General features: G+C 53.6%; 1 protein-coding gene across 9 annotated transcripts in view; it reads right to left on the bottom strand.

Moving 5' to 3' along the window:
* The window catches only part of SHANK2 (SH3 and multiple ankyrin repeat domains 2), a 687,472-nt gene that overhangs the window by 507,203 nt on the left and 156,008 nt on the right, over positions 1 to 24,261 (bottom strand). For all 9 annotated transcript variants that reach the window (XM_032282493.1, XM_032282495.1, XM_032282494.1 and 6 more), the window contains 2 exons: positions 14,299 to 14,450; positions 11,778 to 11,945 (listed from right to left, as the gene is read on the bottom strand). In XM_032282493.1, the coding sequence (XP_032138384.1) occupies positions 11,778 to 11,945; positions 14,299 to 14,450 (320 nt within the window). The remainder of the gene's footprint in view (positions 1 to 11,777; positions 11,946 to 14,298; positions 14,451 to 24,261) is intronic.

Raw genomic sequence — 24,261 nt, 5'->3', positions numbered from 1 at the left:
TGGGACTGTGTCCCGAGGACACAGGAACCATCCTGGAGGGGCACCCACTGGCTAAAACTGGGACAATAATAATAGATTATTACCTCCTGAATAAACAGAGCTCTGCAAGTCTGCCTTGTAAATACAAGAAAAATAAACAAGAGGAGAAACCTTTTCTTTATAACAGAAACTTGACTAATAAATGTAGAAGCAACGGTAGGATTTAAAAATCTTCATTTTGCAAATGTGATAGCAATCATTCTGGCAAGAAATGCCAACAGATGACAAAACTTGCAGGTGAAAGGGGTATGAGGAAACAGATTTTTGCACAGTCTCAAAGATCACCACAAACGATCTATGAATTACAAAGGAGCAACGTGAGGCAGGAGGTGGGACGTGACTCTGTGAGCAGGACTCAGACATGAGACCTCAGAGCTAGCTAAAACAGGGTGGGGCAGAAGCAGCTTTCCCTCAGCCACACCCACCAGCATGCCACATCAATTTACTGTTGCCATGGCAAGGCCCAGAAGTTACCACCTCTTTCCCCGGCAATGACCTGATGACCCAGAAGTCACCACCCTTTTCCTAGAAATTTCTGCATAACCTGACCCATAATTTGCATGTAATTAAAAGTGGGTATAAATGTGAGTGAGCAGGGCCTGTGAGCTGCAGTTCTGGGCACACTGCCTACGAGGCAGCCCCACTCTGCAAGAAACAGGACCTCTGCTGCTGCTGTTCACAACTGCTTCAATAAAGGTTGCTATCCAATACCACCAGCCTGCCCTTGAATTCTTTCCTGGGTGAAGCCTAGAACCCTCCCGGGCTAAGCCCCCATCTTGGGGCTTGCCTGCCCTGCATCAAAAGAGAAGAAACTGGCCAGGCACGGTGGCTCACACCTGTGATCCCAATACTTTTGGAGGCTGAGGCAGGCAGATCACAAGGTCGAGAGATCAAGAGCATCCTGGCTAACACGGTGAAACCCCGTCTCTACTAAAAATACAAATATTAGCCAGGCATGGTGGCGTGGTGGTGTGTGTCTGTAGTCCCAGCGACTCTGGAGGCTGAGGCAGGAGAATTGCTTGAAGCCAGGTGGTGGAAGTTGCAGTGAGCTGAGATCTCACCATTGCACTCCAGCCTGGTGACACAGTGAGACTCCATCTCAAAAAAAAAAAAAAAAAAAAAAAAGAGGAGACACCCAGTAGACCCCACCCAACCAGGTGGTCCACATGACCTCCAGGATGAGTACCAGGTAAATGGTCCTCACGTGCCCCCGTGAGGACGTGTACTGAGAGCACATCCTCGTTCCTTAGACATTCCTGCCAAATGCATATGCTGGATCCTGTCACGAGCAAACACCAAGCAAACCCAGCAAAACGACCACCCCAAAAATCTTCAAAACGGTCACCGCCATGAGAACCAAGGCAAGCCTGAGGAAGTCTCCCAGATGGAAGGGCTCCATGCAGGGTCCCAGACTGGATCCTTTTCTATCAGGGACGTGACTGGGACATGGGCACAACCCAAATGTGCTCTCTGCGTGAAGGGCCTATGGCAGGAGTTCCTTGTCCTATTCTTGCCACTCTTCCACAAGATGGAAATGGAAACAGTCATTTACAATTTTAAAAGGAAGTAGTGCTCGCTTGACACAAAGATAATGAAAGCTACCGAAGTGTTAAAGGAAGAAACTGATCCTCCCCCAGGGGAAGCAGCACTAACCCCTTTCTCTTATTTTGGAAGGGGTGTCTGGTTTCTGGCTGTTGAGAGACAGCAGTAAGGGTGACAGGAGGGTGGAGAGTAACGAGATGGAAGGCAGCACACAGCCCTTGACACCTGCACCCTGTAGCCCCTCTCCTGAGGTGCTTTTTGGAAAACGCATGTGTGGGGCACTCCGCCCACGTCTGCTGCCTCTGAATCTTCTGCTGAGGCCTGGAGCATATGGAGATGGCTCCCCTTGAAACTCTGTGTTTGCCCCAGCAATGCCTAGAATCCCACCCACCCTTCAGCAACCACCTGACTTGGTGTGAATTAGGAATAAGGGTGCTCCTTCCTTCAAGCCCTTTACTGCCACCTGCTGGACATTGGTGATACAGCTATAGGACCTAAAACTTTGGTATGAGGAACAGCGCCCCCTGGGGTTGTGCAATGCTCAGAACAGTAACAGGAGCGCAACGGGGAGAGGGGGTGTCATTGCACTGCAGGGGAGCAGCAGAGATGACCCCCTACCGCTTCTGCTCAGCTCTGTGCCCCCCCCAAAAATCATTCCCAACCACACTTAGGCATTTAGCCTAAAGCACATGCCTTGCAACATGAGGTGGAGACACCACAGCTCACACAACAAAGAGTCACGTCATTTCAGCACTTGCTGGGTCAGGAAGTGGGCTGCCCGTCAGTAGAGAAGCAGCGTCTTGTCCAAACACAGGCAAAGCCCCTCACAGGGCCTGAGCCACCAGCTGCTCCGTGGCCCCACATACCACGGTTTTCAAAGGCTGGCTGTGGTCTTCCCGCAGGCCCAGCAGTGAGGGGAGGCCAAACACCCAAATGAACCCAGGCACACAGGCAGCGGGGGGGCTGGGATGCAAACCACAGAGCGGCCAGCTCGGTTTGGGTTGGTGCTGCAAGCTGAACTGCGGCCCTCCCTACAACATTCAGGGGTTGAAATCCCAACCCCCAGGACCTCAGCATGGGACTTATGTGAAGAGGGTCTTTCCAGATGTAAGTTAAAATGAGGCCAAGCCAGACGCGGTGGCTTATGCCTGTAATCCCAGCACTTTGGGAGGCCAAGGCAGGTGGACCACGAGGTCAGGAGATCGAGACCATCCAGGCCAACATGATGAAACCCCACCTCTACCAAAACACAAAAACAAAAATTAGCTGGGCGTGGTGGCGTGCATCTGTAATCCCAGCTACTTGGGAGGCTGAGGCAGGAGAATTGCTTGAACTCAGGAGGTGGAGGTTGCAGTGAGCTGAGATAGCACCACTGCACTCCAGCCTGGCAACAGAGCAAAACCCCAAAAAAAAAAAAAAAAAAAAAAAAAAGGGCCATTAGGAGGCCCCTAACCCCATCTGACTGGTGTCCTTATATGAGGAGAGCTGAGGACATAGACACGCACAGGGATGAGCCTGTGAGGATGCAGGGAAAAGGCGATCTCGGCGAGCCCAGAGAGGCCTCAGGTGGAACTGGCCATGCGACACCTCCATCTCAGACTCCAGCCTCCAGAACTGTGACGTAATGAGTATCTACTGTGTGAGGAAATTTGTCACAGCAGCCCTATACAGAGAACGCAATCACTCTGGGTCTGCTAAAGTGTGCTGTCCAGCCCTAAACGACAACACACACAGACGCCACGCTACCATTCTGAAAGGGAAGTGGGCCGGCATTCCCACATGTACCTGCATATACCTGCATACACCTGCATGTACCTACATACACCTGCATGTACCTACATACACCTGCATGTACCTGCATACACCTGCATATACCTGCATATAGCTGCATACACCTGCATACACCTGCATACAGCTGCATACACCTGCATACACCTGCATATACCTGCATACACCTGCATATACCTGCATATAGGTACATACACCTGCATACACATGCATATATCTGCATACACCTGAATACACCTGCATACACCTGCATATACCTGCATACACCTGCATACAGCTGCATACAGCTGCATACACCTGCGTACACCTGCATACACCTGCACACAGCTACGTACACCTGCATACACCTGCATATACCTGCGTACACCTGCATACACCTGCGTACACCTGCATACAGCTGCATACAGCTGCGTACACCTGCATACAGCTGCATACAGCTGCATACACCTGCGTACACCTGCGTACACCTGCATCCACCTGCGTACAGCTGCATACACCTGCATACACCTGCGTACGCCTGTGGCCCTTGCCCACTTCCCCATGGAGCCCATTGCTCTCATAACATGATTTTTGGAAAGATGAAGTTGCCTGTGTTATGAGGGTAGGACAGAGGACCTGCCAAAGTGCAGAGGGTGGGTGGCTGGTGTTGGCGTCTTTATCCATGCCCTCTCCTCTGCTCCCTGACTGTCCCTGAGGAGTCAGGGCTGACGGGGAAGACGGGTACTCAGGGATCCCCATTCCCTCCGGAGGCTCACAGAGAGAGGATGCTTCTTTTCCTTCTCCAAACAGAACCTTGCCAGGTGACAGGGGTTCAGAATACAGAGCTGACCTTGCAGGTCAATTCAGAGCAGATCCCCCAAAAACCCGGCTCACTGCTGCAGCCGCCCGCGCCACAGGGCAGATGCTAAGCCCTGGTGGGAGCAGAGTGACATGGGGAGGGGCTCCCACACTCCGGTCCTGCCATCTGTCGGGGACCCCAGACTCTCACACCCTGGAAGTGCTCACCTGTAAAGGGGCAGTAACTGCTACCATCCATGTCCCACCATGAGGCTCAGCCACAGCTCCAAGGCCGCCAAGCACATGCCAGCACCGAGGGCTGTCACCTCCAGAACCCCGTTCACAATGCCCCTGGGGCCAGCGCATGCCGCCTGCCCACATCTGAGGGTCACCTGCCAGCACCGCGGCCTGGGTCCAGCACTGCCCCCACCTCCCCTGGCCAGAATGAGCCGCTCCCAGCTGGCACCGCGGCCCTACCTGGCTCTCTATGCGGCCGCTGCTCAGACCGGCCCTGCCTATACCACCTGGCATTGTGCTGTCTGTGACCAAGCCCAGGCTTGGGCACAGTGGTCACTGCGGTGCCTGGACAGTGGTCATCTTGTGGCCTGGACACAGCAATCACCTCAATACCTGGATGAACAGTGGTCACCTCAGCACCTGGACATGGTGGGCACCACGGTGCACTAGAAAAACCTCAAACTGAAGAAGACCACACCCCATGTGGCCCCATCCCACGCTAACTTTCCAGGCAAACGCTGATTGCCATCTCCACCACGGAGCTCACGGCCAGGGTGCCCACAGCCCCATCCAGGGAGGATGGTAACCAGAATGCTTGGACCTGGAACGACTTAACAGGGGGCTCCAGCAGAGAACCTCCCACAGGCGGGGAGGATCACGGGCATGTGCCCTCACCATGGGGTCTGGGAAGGCTGGGAAGGATCAGGGGCATGTGCCCTCACCATGGGGTCTGGCAAGGCTGGGAAGGATCAGCGGCATGTGCCCTCACCATGAGGTCTGGGAAGGCTGGGAAGGATCAGGGGCATGTGCCCTCGCCATGAAGTCTGGGAAGGCTGGAGAGCTGAGGGCATCTGGCCAGGGTGGGCAGGGGGCGACTGCAGCAGGAGGAGGGGAGAAGTCACTGTGGCCTGAAACTATTTAAGACTGACATTCTTCATTTAAATATGGTAAATAACAAACAGCAGCCGGTAACAACATCCAGACAGACTGATGCCACAGCCATGACACGGTGGTGGCAAAATCAAACGAGGAGCTGGAAGCAGATGTGGTCGGCGCTCTTTGAATATAACGGATTGTTTATTTTATTTCCTTCTGAAACAGGGTCTCACCTCTGGTGGACCAGGCTGCGGTGTAGTGGTGTGATCTCAGCTCACTGCAGCCTCCAGCTCCAGGCCCAGGTGATCCTCCCACCTCAGCCTCCCGAGTGGCTGCAATTACAGGCATGTGCCACCACACCCCACTACTTTTTGTATTTTTGGTAGAGACAAGTTTTGCCATGTTGGCTGGGCTGGTTTTGAACTCCTGGGTTCAAGTGGTCTGCCTGCCTCAGCCTCCCACATGCTGGGAGCAGAGGTGTGAGCCCCTGTGCCCGGCCCAACGTATTATTTCTAATGCTGGCCGCCTAATTACTTCTAATGACGATGTCAGGCGCAGATACATGATGATGACAGTGATGATGACGCGGGGACAATGACAATGATGATGGGGACATTTATTGAGCAAGTGCTCTATGCCAGGCACATATGTGGAAAGTGCCTCACGTGAATTCCGTCACTAGCTGTCTCCAGAGCTCTACACATTATGACTCAGCCAACCTGAGAGATTAGCACACAAGCTCAGAGAGGGCAGGGCACTGGGGTTGCAAAGCAACCAGGCCAGAATATGGCCAACAGACAGCACGAGGAGAAGATTCCCTCATCCCAAAGAAGAGGGAGGAAGGGAGCCAGGCTCCACCCCTAGGCAGGTGCCAGGGCTCAGCACATGGAAACGCAGGGCCTGGATCCCTCGCTGAGTGCCATCCTCTCCAGGAGCGCACCTGCTCGGGCCACGGCCGGCTTGCTGTGAAGCTGCACGGTGGGTGTAAAAGTCTTCAGCATTTGAAAATACAGAACGAATACCCCCAAATCTGACTCCTGATGACCCTGGGTTGCGGGGATGCATTGAGGTACGCCCTAACTTGCTTCTTTATACTTCTTTGTATTTTTCCAAGATTATCACGATGCATGGGTACTTTTTTGGTAATAAGAAAAAAGGGTAATTTGAATTAAAACTTTTAAGACAATTTGCAGACAACCTGAGCTCCAATAGGACTCTTCTAATATCATCCAGTGGGGCTGGGGCGTCTGCCCACGGCTTGAAGTGGAGGGTGGATCTGAAATGCGTCCTTCGGCCACCTGCGCCCGGCCTGAGACAATGACGGGAAAGCAGCGGCCTGCAGAACGCTGGAGTGCGCCTGCAGCATGCGTGAGCAGGCCTGGCTGTGGCCTCACAGGCTCTCCCCCGCCATGAGCAGCCAGTGCCCCAGGACAGAGCTGTCCACTGTCCAGGTGCTAGAAGGGAGGCACAGACTTTAAATGCAGAGCCCAGCAGGCTGAGAGCTCGGAGGTGCTTCTCCCCAGAGGGCAGACCCAGGCACAGCCCAGTGAGATCCTCTGCAACTTCTGCTGCCACCAACATGCTGTGAGTGGTTTGGATGTGAGAGTCTTACAGGCAGCATAGGAAACCGGGCTTAGGTATGACGCAGGCCGGGAGGGAACCCAGCTCAGACAACTGCTTGCTCCGTGGCCTTGGGCAAGTTGCCTGCCCTCTCTGGGCCTGTTAACTCATAGGAGAAAGAGCAATGAGAAGTAACCAGTTAGGGCTGCTCTGAGGATATAGAATCACGGTGCAATTAAAGCAGCTCAGGACAATGGGTGCCCCCAAATTGCTATGGGTCCTACACACATTTGGCCATTTTTAGAAAGAGAAGCCTCTGTCATGTGCTTGAAGGGCTCGTTCATGAAAGGGAATCTGAAACTAAATGTTCCTCTTCCAGGAGCACTGCTGTCTTAATAATGTCAGCGACAGCTCTCAAAATCAATAGACTTCGGGCTGGGCGTGGTGGTTCACTCCTGTATTCCCAGCACTTTGGAAGGCAGACGGATCACCTGAGGTCAGGAGTTCAAGACCAACATGACCAACATGGAGCAACCCCATATCTACTAAAAATAAAAACTTAGCAGGGCATGGTAGTGCATGCTTGTAATCCCAGCTACTCGGGAGGCTGAGGCAGGAGAGGTGCTTCAGGAGAAGCAGGAGAAACCTGGGAGGCAGAGGTTGTGGTGAGTTGAGATCGCGCCATTGCACTCCAGCCTGGCTAGTAAGAGCAAACCTTCTTAAAAAAAAAGAAAGAAAGAAGACCCAGTCTCTGCTAAAAGTACAACATTAGCCAGGCGTGGTGGCACGTGCCTGTAATCCCAGCTACCTGGGAGGCTGAGGCAGGAGAATCACTTGAACCCAGGAGGTGGAGGTTGCAGTGAGCCGAGACTGCACCACTGCACTCCAGCCTAGGCAACAGAGTGAGACTCCATCTCAAAAATACACATATATACGTGTGTGTGTGTGTGTGTGTGTGTGTGTGTGTGTGTGTGTAGACTTTGAGTTAAGCAGATGATTCTCCATAATGTGAACTGGGCCCCATCCAGTGACTTGAAAGTCTTAGGACTGAGGTCCCCAGAGAAGAAGAGATTCTGCCAGAGACAGACTTGGGACCCTCGCAGTGCCATTTACCCAGCCACTTGGCGGGGAATGTGACTGCTGCTGAGGATGATCCGGGGGGCGGGCAGTGCTGCCTGCTGCTCCTGCAGGCCTGTGCAGGGCACCTGAGCCCATCCCTTATCTGCTCCGATAGACACAAGGACCCTGCAGATGAAGGGGACGAGGCTTGCGAAGGCAAAGCCGCTTCACACACATCACTGAGGTTCCTTAGCAGGGGAGAAAATGGCTTTACAGGCCTTTCCTGAACAGGGAGTGGACCACCAGAGGGCAGTGAACGCACCCAGCTGGGTTTCCAAGCCCTGCTCTGCATTTTCCAAGCTGAGGCAGGAGCAGGTGCACCGCCCAGGGGCTTATGACTTCAAGGTCCCAGTGCACTGGTACAGGCTCAGGCCTCCGGACCAAGGTGGCTGGGTGGCATGGGGTCAGCGAGGCTCTGAATGCAAGCACAGGGCCTCAGGCAGGAGTCGCAGCTGAGAGTTGCAGTGAGTGACTGACAGCCAAGGCTTCTGGCAGCCTCCACCATCACCTCCATCCCAGGGCTGGCTGGAGATATGGGCCCAGAGACGGAGACATTTGCCTGGTTGGGAGAGGGCAGCAAAAAGGAAAGAGGTGGGGGAACGGGAGGGGCAGGGACGGAGCTCCAGGAATCCCCAAGGTAGAAACACAGCAGCTATTCTGGCAAAAGTGCTGGTGGCTGGATTTGGGGATCAGTGAACTACTCCACATTTTAGGAGGTTTAAAGCTGCACTCACACTTTCAGAGCTCAAAAGGAAAAATCAGCAAAGCAACCAGAGCACCGATGCCTAAAGGGAAGAGACATCCGGAAAACACTAATTCAAGAGGCATTCATATATGCATTTGGCTAATTTTTTTTTTTTTTTTTTGACAAGGAGTTTCACTCTCGTCGCCCAGGCTGGAGTGCAGTGGTGCAATCTCGGCTCACTGCAACCTCTGTCTCTGGGGTTCAAGCGATTTTCCTGCCTCAGCTTCCTGAGTAGCTGAGATTACAGGTGCACGCCACCACGCTCGGCTGATGTTTTTGTATTTTTAGTAGAGACAGGGTTTCACCATGTTGGCCAGGCTGCTCTTGAACTCCTGGCCTCAGGTGATCCGCCTGCCTCAGTCTCCCAAAGTGCTGGGATTACAGGCGTGAGATGCCACGCCTGGCGGCATTTGACTATTTTTACAAAGAGGAGCCTCTTTCATGTGCCTAGAGGGGCTGATTCATGAAAGGAAGCCTGAACTTAATGCTCCTCTTCCAGGGGCGCTCCCATCTTCATGAGGTCAGTGACTGCTCACAAAATCAGGAGACTCTGAATAAAGTCAGCGATTCTCCATAATGTGGGAAGGCCCCAGCCAATCAGTTAAAGGCTTTAAGAGAAAGAAGACTGAGGTCCCCTGAAGAGGAAGAGATTCTGCCAGAGACAAAGGGGATCCATGCAGTGCCATCAACTTTTCCCTGGGTCTATATCTGTACACACACACGCGCGCGCACACACACACACACACACACACACACGCATGCACGCACGTGCACACCCCACGGGTTCTGTTTCTCTGGAGAACCGTATCAGCCCTGAATACAGAAGCATCAGTGAACTGCTTCTACAGTATCATCAAGTGACATCACATGACAGGTCCATCCACGTAAAATCACTGACTGAGAGTTGACTGAGAACAAGACACGTAACTCATTCTCCGTTTGACCAGGCAGGAGGGACATCCCCAGTGTCCACGACTCTTAGAGACTCACAACTCAGTCTTATCCCTGGGGCCAGCAGCTGTTAGGCAGAGACCATGTGAGACTTGAGGAGGCAGGGGCATCTGGGGCTGGAACCATTGGTTGATGAAGGGAGAAGAGGTCAGGGGAGGAAGGAAGAGGAAACAAGGAGAGAGCAGAAACACCAGCCAGTTTCCACCAGAGACAAAGTGAGGGCAGGGCAGGAGACTGAGGGAGGGGGCAGCTCCCCAACCCAGAAACCTCCCCAGTGGTCTGCAAGAACTCACCCTGCAGCTTCTACATTCAGGGGTGTATTAGCCAGGGTTCTCCAGAGAAACAGAACGTGTGTGTGTGTGCGCGCGCGTGCGCGCGTGCACACACATGTATATACTTACATGTTACATATGCATATATACAGAGAATTTTTTAACATTTAAAGTTTAAAATAGACACATAAAATTTAAGATAGAAGTATTTTAAGAGTTGGCTCATGCAATTGTGGAGGCTGTAAGTCTTAAATCTGCAGGGCAGGCTGCAGACCCAAGGGAGAGTTCAGTGGGAATCTGAAGTCTTTTTCTGGCAGAATTTTTTCTTCCTTGGGATCTCAGTCTCTTTTCTCTTAAGGCCTTTAACTGACTGGATGGGGCCCACACACATTATGGAGGGTCATCTGCTTAACTTGGAGCCTACTCATTTAAAATGTTAATCTCATGTTAAAAAAAAAAACACCTTCTCAGCAACATCTAGAATACTGTTTGATCAATTAGGAGCTATGGCCTAGCCAAATTGACGCATAAAATTAATGATCACAGGGGAAAGTTATTTTCCTTTTTCATAAAGAAAAGCACAAGAATCACAAGAAATCTCATGACAGGTACAGGGAGGAGGACTTCTGAAGACTGGTCATTACTGCTCCCTCTCCTGAGGGCTCTGCCCGGGTGTGGGCCTGGGGCTGCCCTGAGCAGCTGCACTGATCCCTATTCACACCTCAGCAGGAATAGGGGCTTTTCCAGGCTGCAGGGCCGACAATGAACCAGAACTGACCTACCACAAGAAAGGCCAGGGAGGGTGGGGCCTGCTGGTACCCCCGCTGCCCACTCTGACCACAGTGGGCAGGGTGCATAAGTCCCCTTATAGGTGCATAAGGTGGCGAAGGCAGAGGAAAACACACAGGTAGCCTGAGAAGCCATGGCAGTCACTGTATAGAGGACCAAGCAAGAAACCAGCCCAGGGCCCTCTGTCCTTGACCTCCCCTTGCTGTGCCAGAGCCTCCTCTTGACCTCCTGGGTGGACAGGCCCCATCAGCTCTCCCAGACCCACCTCACCCCTCTGCCTGGAGACCCTGGCCTCCAGCCTGCACCACTGTGCTCTCTCACTGACCTCCCACTCTGGCGGGGCTCAGCCAAGCAAAGAAAGGCAGGTATTCCTTCCCTGAGTCCTCCCCAACATGGGTCTGTAGGCTCTCTCCTCAGCCCAGCTCTACTGCTCCCAGAAGCACCATCTTCTCTCCCTGCCTGTCAGCTCACGGGTGCTGATGGCTCCCCAAGACTGCTCGTCTGTGGGGGCCTCAGCCTTTAACCCTGTCCACATGTCTACCTGATCAGTTAAAGACTTTTCACTGAACATAGCAGGTGAAGTCTGTTTCTTGCCAAGACCACAGTTGACCTATGTCCTAACTCAACTGTTAGTTGCAAGGTGGGGTCTGAAAAACATGCCCCTTGTGTATGGAAATCAGGCCTTCCTGGGGCTCCCCTGTGCTCAGAAAACACCGGGGCTTTCTGGTATCCTGCCCTGCCAGGAGAGTGGGAACCTGGAGAGGCCAGGGCTCCTAGGAAAGGGGGCGTCCACCCCACAGCTGCCAGGCACTCCTGCTGGGCAGAAACTCATCAGCCTTGCCTAATGAGTTTCTCCAGAGAAGTCAGAAATGTCTATTTCTATGCAAATGTGTCTGTTTTCAAACCCTAACATTCACATTTTAAAAGCATGTTTAATGCCCATATTTTTACAAATTCTGGGCAGGCCAAACAAAAGTCCGCAAGGCACAATCTAACCCTCAGGCTACCCTGCTGGTCCGGGGGATGGGAGGAGAGGGGGAGGTTGGCTCCTGGGAACACAGCGCGGAGGAGCGGCCACGCACCTGGTGGATCTCGTGCCAGCCGTTCTCGTCCTTGCAGCACACCATGGCGTGTTCGTGCAGGAGAAGCTCGCAGCAGTAGGGATCGCCCCCAACGATGGCCGTGTGATACAGCGGGGTAAGGCCGTAACTATCTTTATAATCCGGGGATGCGCCAAGCTCTAAAAGGGTCTAGGAAAAATAAAATCGGGAGCTGTCATTGTTGGTCTCATGACCCTTTTTGCACAGAGTGAGGCGATCAAGAAAGAAGCACCAGGACCCCCCTCGCCCGGGCTGAGGCAACCCACACCCTGAGGTCCCAGTGCTTCTCCAGGGCTCCCTGGAATTAAGAAGGGTATAACTTTAGACAGCCAGGTTTCTAGTTCTGAAACACCAAACAGTGCCCAGAAAGGCAGGGCAGGCGAGGAGGCCTGCAGCACTCAGACAGACCCGTACCCGGCCTGGTCAGTGCTGTGTGCTCGTGGTGTGGCCTAGGCAGCAATACAGCAACGACAACATTTACCCCAGAGAGAAAAGATGCACTGTGTAACCTACACACCCAGTGGAAGACCACCTCCACCCGGGAGACCACCTCCACCCGGGAGACCACCTCCACCCGGGAGACCACATCCACCCGAGAGACCGCCTCCACCCGGGAGACCACATCAACCTGGAAGACCGCCTCGACCCGGGAGACCACATCCACCCGGGAGACCACATCAATCTGGAAGACCGCCTCGACCCGGAAGACCACCTCGACCTGGGAGACCGCCTCGACCCAGAAAATCACCTCAACCTGGGAGACCACCTCAACTCGGGAGACCGCCTCGACCGGGAGACCGCCTCCACCTGGGAGACCGCCTCGACCCGGGAGACCACCTCCACCCGGGAGACCGCCTCTACCCAGGAGACCACCTCCACCCGAGAGACCGCCTCAACCCGGGAGACCGCCTCGACCCGGGAGACCACCTCGACCTGGGAGACCACCTCAACCCAGAAAACCACCTCGACCCGGGAGACTGCTTCAACCCAGAAAACCATCTCAACCCGAGAGTCCACCTCGACCCGGGAGACCACCTCTACCCAGGAGACTGCCTCAACCCAGAAAACCACCTCAACCTGGGAGACCACCTCAACTCGGGAGACCGCCTCAACCTGGGAGACCACCTCGACCCAGGAGACCACCTCCACACGGGAGATCTCCTCAATCTGGAAGAACACCTCAATCCATACGTGGAGGGTGGTGAACCCAGCAAGCGTTGCACTTTCAAGAACACTCCTGATTTCCAAGGAAGCCAACGGACTCTCATTCCCACCCAAATCTCAGTTCAAATCGTAACCCCCAATGCTGGAGGTGGGGCCTGGTGGGAGGTGATGGGTCACAGGGGCAGATTCTCATGAATGGCTTGACACCACCCGCTTGGTGCTGCCCTCGTGAGTGCTCACAAGATCCACTGTATAAAAGTGTGGCACCTCCTTCCTCTCTGTCTTCCTCCCACACTGGCCACATCAACTGCCTGCTCCCCCTTCACCTTCCACCATGACTGGAAGCTTCCTGAACAGCCTGCAGAATCGTCAGCCAATGAAACCTTTTCTTATAAATCATTCCAGTCTCAGGCGTTTCTTTACTGCAATACGGGAATGGACTCATACATTAACAGAAGGGGTGCAGCTGAAATGAAGTGAAAGTCTGGGACTTTACGGAGAGAGAGGCCCCCATCTTGGGGGTCGCCCTGCAGTGGCACATCCCATCCCTGCTGGCATGGGCTCTGGTGGAGAATGCCTGGGTGTGCACCACCCTGTTCAGGGGCACCAATGTGGGTGCAGCCTAAGGCAGGGGCATGAAGCACAAAGACAGCAGCAGGGCAAGGTGAGGCATGGAACCCACAGCATGACAGGCTCCCTGGGACCTGCTGCTGGGCCTGCAGCCTCCTGCTGTGGACGGGGTCGGGATTCAGCACTGGCCTTATGGGTTGAAAACACAAGTCCCTTGACTGAACAGAAGGTGAAAGATTGTTGAGAAACATTAAGTTTACCCTGCCCCCATGGCCCCCTTGTGGAAGTTACTTTTAGTTTGTAATTAGTGGTAGACAGGTAACAGCTGCCTACCTGGTATATTCTTGAATTATATGTATATGTAGAACACCTGTATATTAATAAGAATCACCTATCAAAGAGCAAATCAATGCATGGATGGATCTCTGCTCAGGGCCTTCAGTCCTGGAGAGCTGTCAGCCTCGCAGGCTCTCAGGCTGTTGGTCCCCAGGATAGAGCCACTCTGTTGTGTTATCTGGGTGTCTGCCTCTCTATACCTTCAGCCTGCCTGGGTGAGGGTCTCCCGACTGAGCTGGTTCTTGGTAAGAGATGAGTTCTTATGAACCATAAATTCCGAAAGCAATGACACCCGGGAGACAGGACAGGAAAACCTGAGCCTGGTTGCAGTTCCAAGCTCCGGATGCAACACCCTGCACAGACCCCAGGGTGGGCACTGTGGGATCAGACAGGGCAGGGGGCAGCACCCACGTCAGACGGGCCCCAGGTTTACCTTCAGGGCAAGCTGGTTCCTCGCTCGGGCAGCTTTGTGCAGGGCGGTCATCCCATCTTTGGCACGGAAGTCCAGGTGAGCCCCGCCGTTTCTGAGAGTTTTGATGACCTCCACGGAGTGGTCCAGCTGCGCGGCTAAGGTCAGGGGGGTCTCTGAGGAACCCAAACACACATACTTTAGAACCAACATTTATCACATTGCTCACACAGCCATCTCTAAGGCCCAAAATGAAGCTGAAAGAACTGACCCCCCCTCCACTTCCAGGGTGTTTACAGCTCCCACCACCCGGGAACCCGGAGAGTCCAGGAGGGCCGTGTGGCTCGGGCACTCCTGTGCAATGCCATGGCACGCAGGGTCATGTGCAGATCGCAGCAGTGGCAGAGGCTGGGACCCCACAGGACTGCTGTGGGGGCCACAAGCCCAAGAGGCTCCCCCCGTGCCCTTCCCTCTGAACACACAGAACCCTGTGGTACCATCGGGGGGCTTCCCTTACAGAAGCAGTGACAGACTCAACCCCTCATGAGAGTCGGGAAAGGCGCATACCCCGCCTTTCCTCATTCAATGTCACAACATTTACGGGTGCCTTGGGAGATGCCAGCAACCGGCTGCAGGAGCACAAACACAAATGAGACACGGAGACCCGGAGCTCCCAATCTGAGCAAGCAGAAACCTTCCTTCACCAGCGAGGTGCAGGATGACCCAGGGGGCAGGGCAGGAGCCCAGCAGACAGAAGGATGCCATCTGTCTTTGCAGGGACAAGGGTCCCGTGCAGATGACCCTGGACCAGTCTGCAGCTCACCACGGCTAAGGACGTCAGTATCTACTACAGCGAATCTTCCCGTTCACTCTTCATCTTCCTGAGGTGCCCACTGTGGCCACTGCTAAGCAAGGTGGATGATTTTGCTGTGGTTCATTTGAGAGGCTCATAACAGTCCAGAAAAGTGCAGAGTACCATGACAACCCGCAAGTTCCCGTGACTCGGAAGCACCCGCCATGAATAGTCACTGGGCCTTGAAGCACATCCCAGGGATGGAAGACAGGATGGCTTCCACAGGGCGGGGTCTTGCTGAGCTCTCACCCCATCCTGTCCCCCTCCATCCCAGAAAGGGCAACGGCCTCGTGGTGAACACTGACCATCCCACCTGTTTTAAATTCTGACGCATATTTATCCATAAAGGAGTATCCCTCTGAGTACTTCTAACGTTCACCCCAGTAACCACCCTGCAACTTGGTGCTTCACGGGGAGGCGCACAGGCTTAACCTCTCCATGTCAGGAGTGTGCCGGGCATAAACATGCCGGACTCCTCATTCATCCTCTCCTGAGGTGGAAAGTAGGGTTCCTGCCTTCCCCAACCAGGAACAACGCTCTCGTGAATGAGTGTCATGGCACGTGACTCTGTTGTATACCCTTCCTGATGCAGAAGTTGTAAAGAAAAATAGAAATTTTCTCTTTTTTGCGGGGGGTAGGGGGACAGAGCCTCACTCTGTCACCCAGGCTGAAGTGCAGTGGCGCAATCTCGGCTCACTGCAACCTCCGCGTCCCGGGTTCAAGCAATTCTCCTGCGTCAGCCTCCCGAGTAGCTGGGACCACAGGTGCCTGCCACCATGTCCGGCTAATTTTTGTATTTTTGGTAGAGACGAGGTTTCACCATATTGGCCAGGATCCACCCACCTCGGCCCTTCAAAGTGCTGAGATTATAGACGTGAACCACTGCACCCGGCCAAGAGTAATAGGAATTTTCGGGCCCAACTAAGAGACTTCAGTGGTGGTGGGGGATGTTTCTTGCACAGAAAACAGCTACAAGGCAAGGAAGGCCCAGCAAGGGTATGGGGGTAGAGACCAGCTGGAACACAGCCAGAGTTCCTCATGTGGGCAAAGATCAGGGAAATGGGGCAGACGCCAGAGAAAAGCAAACTCAAGGGGTGACAGTGACCCTGCCTGCTAGAGAGAGGAGCAGTCAGCCCCTCATTCTCTGCCTCTTCCCTGGCGGCATCCAGGCTGAAGCACAAGTATCTGAGGGCGTCTGAGGGGTTTATTCCTTGGACCAAAAAGGCCACCATGGGAAGGAGGACAGTCAGGGAAGTGACTGGTCTTGGAAGGGCTTGGGAAGACTGGGCTGTCCGGAGCCACCAGTACTGACGCTGAAGATTCAGATCTTACAGCAACTTAGTGAGTGTGTGATGCGTGTTCGGGGCAAGGTTGGCCTTCAAAACAGTCAGGATTTTCTTTCCCATCTGACTGTTCCCACATGTCCAACGCAGGAAGTTAGGCATTCCAAAGTAGATTTTTTAAAAAAGATATTTTAGGCCGGGCGCGGTGGCTCACGCCTGTAATCCCAGCACTTTGGGAGGCCGAGGCGGGTGGATCACGAGGTCAAGAGATCGAGACCATCCTGGTCAACATGGTGAAACCCCGTCTCTACTAAAACTACAAAACATTAGCTGGGCACGGTGGCGCGTGCCTGTAATCCCAGCTACTCAGGAGGCTGAGGCAGGAGAATTGCCTGAACCCAGGGGGCAGAGGTTGAGGTGAGCCAAGATCGCACCATTGCACTCCAGCCTGGGTAACAAGAGTGAAACGCCGTCTCAGAAAAAAAAAAAAAAAGAAAAAAAAAAAGGTATTTTAAATTAACCTGTAATTTTCATAGCTGATAACCTCAGCTCATACCATTTTATCAATGAGAACGCTGTCTCAGAGAGAGCTGGTGGCAAGCGGTAAGACAGATGGGAGGCTTGAATCCTGACTTTTGACTCGGAATTACAGACGCCTGCAGCTGAGCCACGCCCTGCTGGTTGGTGCTGGGCGATTCAAGGAGGCTGCAGAAACACGGCGGCAGAGACGACGATCCCACCCTGTTAATGGCTGTGTCTCCCGTGCAGGATGGGAAGCTTTGGTCCTTTGTGACTTCCAGGACCACCCGATGACAAGTGGCAGGCTTCTCCAGGGTTTCGCAATCCCTCCTCAAATCATGTTCCAGAATTGCATGTCCACCTCTGGCTGGGACCCACCCTGGGGAGGTCAGGAGACCCCCCTCTTCCCTCCCTGGCTTAGCCGTCACATTTGCAAAGAACACATCTGCTGCGGTTCCACATTTGGGGCTGATGGAATTACTTCCAAGAAGATGCTGGTTGATTAGCAATACACCAGTGACAGATATCACAGTGCTGCCCCGTCTGTATACCCAGTGACCGCATTATCACTCCACTTATGAGCTTGGGACCCACACGGTTGTCTGGCACCATAATTCGCAAGCATACTCCTCAGGTTGTGCATTTTGAAATTTCTTTAAAAATAGACTGGAACCTTCACAAGCATCACCTCCGAAGTGGCCCCAGTATCCCTCAATGTGAACAACGGGTGGCAGTAGAAACGCCTAGAGTATTCCGAGATAACCTCAGAGACATGCAGAGCACCCCAACTAGAAGCTGCCCCGCAGCCTGTTGGCTCCAGGGATGAGCAGGACGCGCTTCGAAAGGGTGAGATGTGAGGGCTCCTGGAGGCGCAGCAGGAGGGCGCTAGCCATGGCCGCCTGTCCTGACACTGGGAGGTGGCAAAGCAACGGGTCTGCGGGTGGCGGGTTGGGGGGAGAGGCAGGAGGAGTTTGAGTGTGTGAGACAGCTGCTGCCACCCAGCGGGCACAGGGCACCGCAGGCTGGAGCATGAGCACGATTATGTATGTATGCATGCCTGCACGCCTCTGTGTACAATTGTGTGCATGAGTGCATGCCTGTGTATGTACATGTACATGCCTGTGTGTGTACATGCCTGTGTGTCTGTAAGCCTGTGTGCATGTGTGTGCATGCCTGTGTGTTTGTGTGCACGCCTGTACAAGTGTGCATGCCCGTGTGTAAGCCTGTGTGCATACCTGTGTGTGCATGCCTATATGTGTGTGCATGCTGTGTGTGTGCACGCCTGTGTGTGTGTGTGTAGGCCTCTATGCCTGTGTGCATGCCCGTGTGTGTGTTCCTAGGTGTATCCTGGTATCCAAGATCAATGGGCTGCAGAGGCCTACAAACCTCTGACCAGTCCTCCTGTGAACCATCCAGGTCATGACCAATGAGAAATGGTCACCTGGGAAACAGTCACCGTCCAGAGGCACCCAGGGAGATGGACCGGGGAATGCTGCATGGGACCCTGGGTGGGACCCGGGGACAGAAAAGGACTAGCAGGTAAATGCTAATAGGAGAAGGGAAAAGTGTGGACTTCGGTGAATAGTAACGATCAATATTGGTTCCCTAATTGTGAGAAGTGCACCATACTGGGGTGAGAGGCTGATAAGGGGGAGAGCTGAGTATCAGATAAACAGAAATTCTATGTACGGTCTTTGCACTTATTCTGTAAATCTACAGCTGCTCTAAAATGAAAAGTTTGTTTTAAAATGCCTCCTAGCTTTTGTGCAGGGTAATGGATTTAACAGAAAAAAACTCTGCTGCTCACAGACTGGCAGGAAAAAATCTGTTTAAAGCATATAAAGTACTTGTAGCCAAAATACAGAGAACCCTTAAAACTCAACAAGAAAGCAAAGCACCCAATTAAAAAGTGGGCAAAAGATTTAAAAGGATACCTCAGGGCCAGGCAGGGTGGCTCATGCCTGTAATCCCAGCACTCTGGGAGGCTGAAGTGGGAAGATCATGAGGTCAGGAGTTCGAGACCAGCCTGACCAACATGGTGAAACCCCGTCTCTACTAAAAATACAAAAATTAGCTGGGCGTAGTGGCAGTCACCTGTAATCCCAGCTACTCGGGAGGCTGAGGCTGAGGCAGGAGAATCATTTGAACCCAGGAGGCGGAGGTTGCAATGAGCTGAGATCACACCACTGCACTCCAGCCTGGGCAACAGTGCGAGACTCTGCCTCAAAGAAAAAAAAAAAGGATACCTCACAACAGAAGATATTCAGATGGCAGACAAATACAGGAGATGCTCCACATTGTATGTCTTTAGGGAACTGTGAATTAAAACAATAATTAGAAGCTGTGCGCGGTGGCTCATGTCTGCAACTGCCGCACTTGGGAAGCCAAAGCAGGAGGATCATTTGAGCCCAGGAGTTCAAGACCTGCCTGGGCAACATGAGACCTCTTCTCTGCTAAAAGTTTTAAAATTTGGCCAGCACAGTGGCACATGCCTGTAAGTCCCAGCTACGCAGGAGGCTGAGGCAGAAGGATCACTTGAGCCCAGGCGGCCAAGGTTTCAATGAACCATGATCGCACCACTGCACTCCAACCTGGGAGACAGAGTAAGATCCTATCTCAAAATGAAATAATACCTCAACACAATTTTCAGAATGATGAAAATCTAGAACATCAAATGCTGGTGAGGATGTGGAGCAACCGAAACTCTCACCACTGCCGGGAGGAACGCAAAATGGCACAGTCACTTTGGAAGGCGGTTTGGCAAGCTGCCGCAAAGCTAAACATGCCCTTCCCCTGTAATCTGGCACCCCAGTCCCAGGTGTCTCCCTGAATGATTGAAAACTGATGTCCACACGGAAATCTGAATGTCAAGTGTTCAGAGCCACTTTATTCATCATTGCCAAAAACGGCGAGCAATCCAGAGGTCCTTCAGTAGCTGGATGGATACGTAAACCGTGGCACCTGCAGACAGCAAAATGTCACACAACACTAAAGACAGACTGGCAGTCAGACCTCGACATGATACGAAGGAAACTGAAACGTATATCGCCAAATGAACGAAGCGGAGAAACGGCTGCGTGCCGTGAGATTCCAAATCGATGACATTCTAGAAAGGGCGAAGTTACAGAGCCAGTGAAAAGATCCGTGGCCGGTGCGGCGTGGCCCTCATCCTGGGACACAGGGTGCGGCTGGAAAGGCGGCTGCGCCCTCGTCCGTCACACAACGCACGTTCGTGGAAAACCTGGCGCTAAACCATTCGTACACGGCCTGGCTCTGGGTCGGGGTTTTCAAGGGTAGCAGAACAGCTCCCTTGCTGCCATCTCCTGAAACTCGGCCCTCGACACAGGAGTTTGTAAAAAAGTGAAAAAGAAAAAAATAATTAAAAATAAATACATAAGAAGATCGGTGGTTGTGAGGGGTTAGCGGGCAAGGGAGGGATGGACGGGTGGAGCACAGAAGAGTTTTGGGGTACGGAAGGTATGCTGCATGATTCTGTAACGGTGAGTACAGCACGGCATGCATCTGCCCCAACACACGTGAGCAGCACCAAGAACAGACCCTCATCTAAACTACGGATTTCAGCCACGGCAACAAATGCCCGAAACCAGTGTGTGCTGTCCATAACAGGGGAGCCGGGAGTCCAAGTGCATCGGGGGAAGTCTCTGTACCTTCCGCCTGATTCTTCTGTCAACCTAAAACTAGCCTCTGTCCCAGACCCCGAGACAGGCTCCTGCAGACCCTGGCCCCTGCCTCTGTGTCACCCCCGCCCTCACCACTCCCTCTGCTGCATTTTCCATCTAGGAGTCACCGAGATTCCCTTTCGGAACATGGCGGGTATAGCTAAGAGAAACACCTAAATAATGAGATGCTGTGTTTGAAATAATTGGACCCTTAAAGACAGGTCTCTTTTTACGAGGAGCTGTACCAGACAAACCAAAGGCACCACATACATTCACTGGTAGCAAAGGGAGTTATTTACTCAGAGTCTTCCAGCCGCCTTCGTCAGCACTGGGTAATCTGGGCACCTCTCACCCTCCGCAGACGGAGGTTGACAAGGTTCCAGAACCATATTCTGAATTGCCTCACATTCCCCGGCGCTGTTAGTTCTGGGGAATTGCATTCGGTGACTCATTCAGGGGCCAAGGTGAGACTGCTCAGACATCGCACACATCAAACAAGCCCCTTCTGTTCTTCAAGATGATGGCCTGAAGGTGCTCAGTGCACCAGGGCCTAGAATGTCCTTGGGGCCCTCCTACCTGCATGGGGTGGGAGCTGGGAGGGGGCTCCCCATGACACAGCTACAGCAGCAAGATGAGGAGCCGGGGTTGGGGGTGGCTGAACTGGCGGAGTGCAGCCTGATAGGCAATGCAGGCACCACGGCCCTGGAAACTGCTTCGGTAACCAGATCTCATCAGTGAGGTCCAGACACACCACAGGTGCTCCGTGGAATGTGGCTCCATAAAGGAACCATCTCTACTTTACTGCTCATCCAGATACACTTAGCAAGTCGAAAGGCATTTCTAGCTTGATTAATCAGACCTCTTTGGTGGTGCCCAAGACATCTCGCAAATTTGGGGACAAGATAAAAGCACCAGCCTGAATTGTGTTCAAACTGTCACCTTCTCTTCCCGTTCGGGGCTTGGAAATAGAGCTCGTCTCATCTCAGAGGCTCCAACCACAGCAGGAGAGGGGCCCTGAGATGCTGGTGGGGGACGTCTGCATTTTTTTTTTACACTACTTTCAGTATCGTTACTTAATAAAATTTACATTTAGAACAGGTACCAGAGAGTGGCCCGCAATAACACAGCCTGTTTTGTTTTGATTGACAGGTCGTTCCTCTGGGTTTAGTGCTCAGTCTGGAGGGGCTGCTTCCCTCTGCTCCGGCCCAGGGCACGGGGTCCGAGTCTGAGCATGGTGGCATTTCCCGAGCTCAGCAAAAAGGCTGCTTTCAACTCTAAGCACAGACTCTCTCACTCCCCGGTGACTTTGAGAAGTCACCAAACTCGCTGTGGAGAGGCTAAAATATGGGATGGGAACACGCCCAGGCTGCCACTGACACCCAAAGGGAAGGTGGGAATGTGGGCAGCTCATCCCCCACCTAGGCCTGCCTGTGGCGTCCACGCCCAGCCAGCTCGTCCCCCACCTGGGCCCACCTACAGCGCCCATGTCCAGCCAGGCTGGCTCAGGCGAAGAGATCCCTGTTCGCCCCACTGCCTTTTCCCCCAAGAGTTGAGAGCAGGGACTCCCGAGGGCAAGCGGAGCCCGGTTCTGCCTCTGCCCTCCCTGGTGACTCGGGGACTGGCCTAGACTGGGCTGCGGTAACAAGATCTCGGCGTCTAGGTGGCTTAGAAGTGACAGACATGCACTGCTCACGTTCTGGAGACCGGAAGTCCAAGATGAAGGCACTGTCAGATTTGGTGTCTGGCTACCTGGTTCACAGATGGTACCTTCTTGCTGTGGCCTCACAGGGTGGAAGGGGCAAGGGCGCACCTCAGCTGCTTTTGTAAGGGTGCTAATCCCATTCACAAGGGCTCGGCCCCCAGGAGCCCATCGTCTCCCGAAGGCCCCACCCTCCTAACGCCATCACCTAGCGGGGTAGGGTATAACAGTGTGGAGGACACTGCCATCAGCCCTAGCAGCCGCCCAGCTGGGCTCTCAGAACTTCTGGTTCTTCCCAGGACAGTGGTGCCCGCATGGGACCCCACTTGATTACAGAGCTGAGGCCTGGCAAGGCCCTGTGTGCTCCTGAAGCACAGCGGGTCACTGGTAGACTGCAGCTGTCACTCCGAAGTGCCCTTATTACTGGAAGGGTGGGTGACAGTGCCAGTCTCCCTGGGACCAAGAGGCTTCCCAGGACATGGGACATTCAATGCTAAAACCAGGGCCATCCCAGGAAATCCAGACACACTGGTCAGCATGCCTGTTTCCTGGAGCAAGCCCGCCAAAGCCAACCCTCCCCCTCTGCGTCCAAAACCAGGAGAAAACGACCTTGACCGAGCTGCACAGCAGGTGCCGTAGTTGATGCTGATAACGGGAACATTCTGGAAACTCTATTAAGGGTGACGCATACCCCACAGGCTTAACCACAGATATAGTTTGGATGGGTGTCCTGCGCAAATCTCATGTGGAGCTGTAATCTCGGGGTTGGAGGTGGGGCCTGGAGGGAGGTGACCAGATCATGGGGCGGATTTGTCGCAAATGTTTTAGCACCATCCCTTCCCAGTGCTGTCCTGGCAACGGGGAGTGAATTCTTGCAAGACCTGATTGTTTAAAAGTGTACGGCTCCTCTCTCTCTCTTTCTCTCCTGCCTTCACCATGCAATGCACCTGCTTCTCTCTCTCTTTCTCTCTCTCTCTCTCTCCTGTCCTCGCCATGCGATGCACCTGCTCCCCTCTCTCTCCTGTCCTCGCCATGCCATGCACCTGCTTCTCTCTCTCTCTCTCTCTCTCCTGCCCTCACCATGCAATGCACCTGCTTCTCTCTCTCTCTTTCTCCTGCCTTCACTATGTGATGCACCTGCTTCTCTCTCTGTCTCTCTCTCTCTCTCCTGCTTTTGCCACGCAATCCACCCGCTCTTCCTTCATCTTCCGCCATGGGTAAAAGCTCCCTGAGGCCTCCCCAGAGGCAGAGCCACCCGCTTCCTGTACAGCCTGCAGAACCGAGAGCCAATGAAACCTCTCCTCTTCATAAACTACCCAGCCTCAGCTATTCCTTTACAGCAACGTGGAAACGGCCTAATGCCACCACGTGGCTCACCTGATGCTCACGTTTTCCCGCCCCCTGCGTGTTATCATCCAATTTAGGAGACAAGAGGATGGAAGCTGAGAGAGGTTCATTAACCTGGTCTCCACACAGCCACCTGCGGAGAGGCAGGGGTTAGAGTCTGCTCTCTGGGGGCTTTCCACGGCCTGGCACGGAGCCGGGCATCAGAAGGGTCACGTCTGCGGTCCCAACACAGGGACCCCCGTCCTGCACCACTGGAGCCCCGTGTCTCTAGCAGTCAGCCGTGTGGCGGGGTGCTGTCTGTGTTTCAGTCAGGAGGATGCACAGGTGTCCCTCCCACTCTGCCTTGACAGACGCGAAGCGAAGGTGGTGTCTTCCCTGGCAACGCTGGGTTCCGGCCTCTCACCGGAGCTCGTGTTGAGCTTGTCCCCTGGATACTCACACACCCTGCGTGTGCCTGAGGTTGCCATGGGCCTTGTCCTGGAATTGCCCGCAGCTGCCTTTGTTTCTGGGAGCACCCACCACGGCTCACTTTTCTCTTTTCCCTCCTCACCCTGGGTCCCCATTTCCAGGCCCTCCATCAGCACTGCTGGTTTCCCTCCTGATGTA

Source organism: Sapajus apella, unplaced genomic scaffold, assembly GCF_009761245.1.
Source record: "Sapajus apella isolate SASKATOON/1434 unplaced genomic scaffold, GSC_monkey_1.0 scaffold14, whole genome shotgun sequence".
Classification (NCBI taxonomy): Eukaryota; Metazoa; Chordata; class Mammalia; order Primates; family Cebidae; genus Sapajus; species Sapajus apella.
Note: the sequence above shows the minus strand (reverse complement) of the source record. Positions and strands in the feature narration are given on the sequence as shown.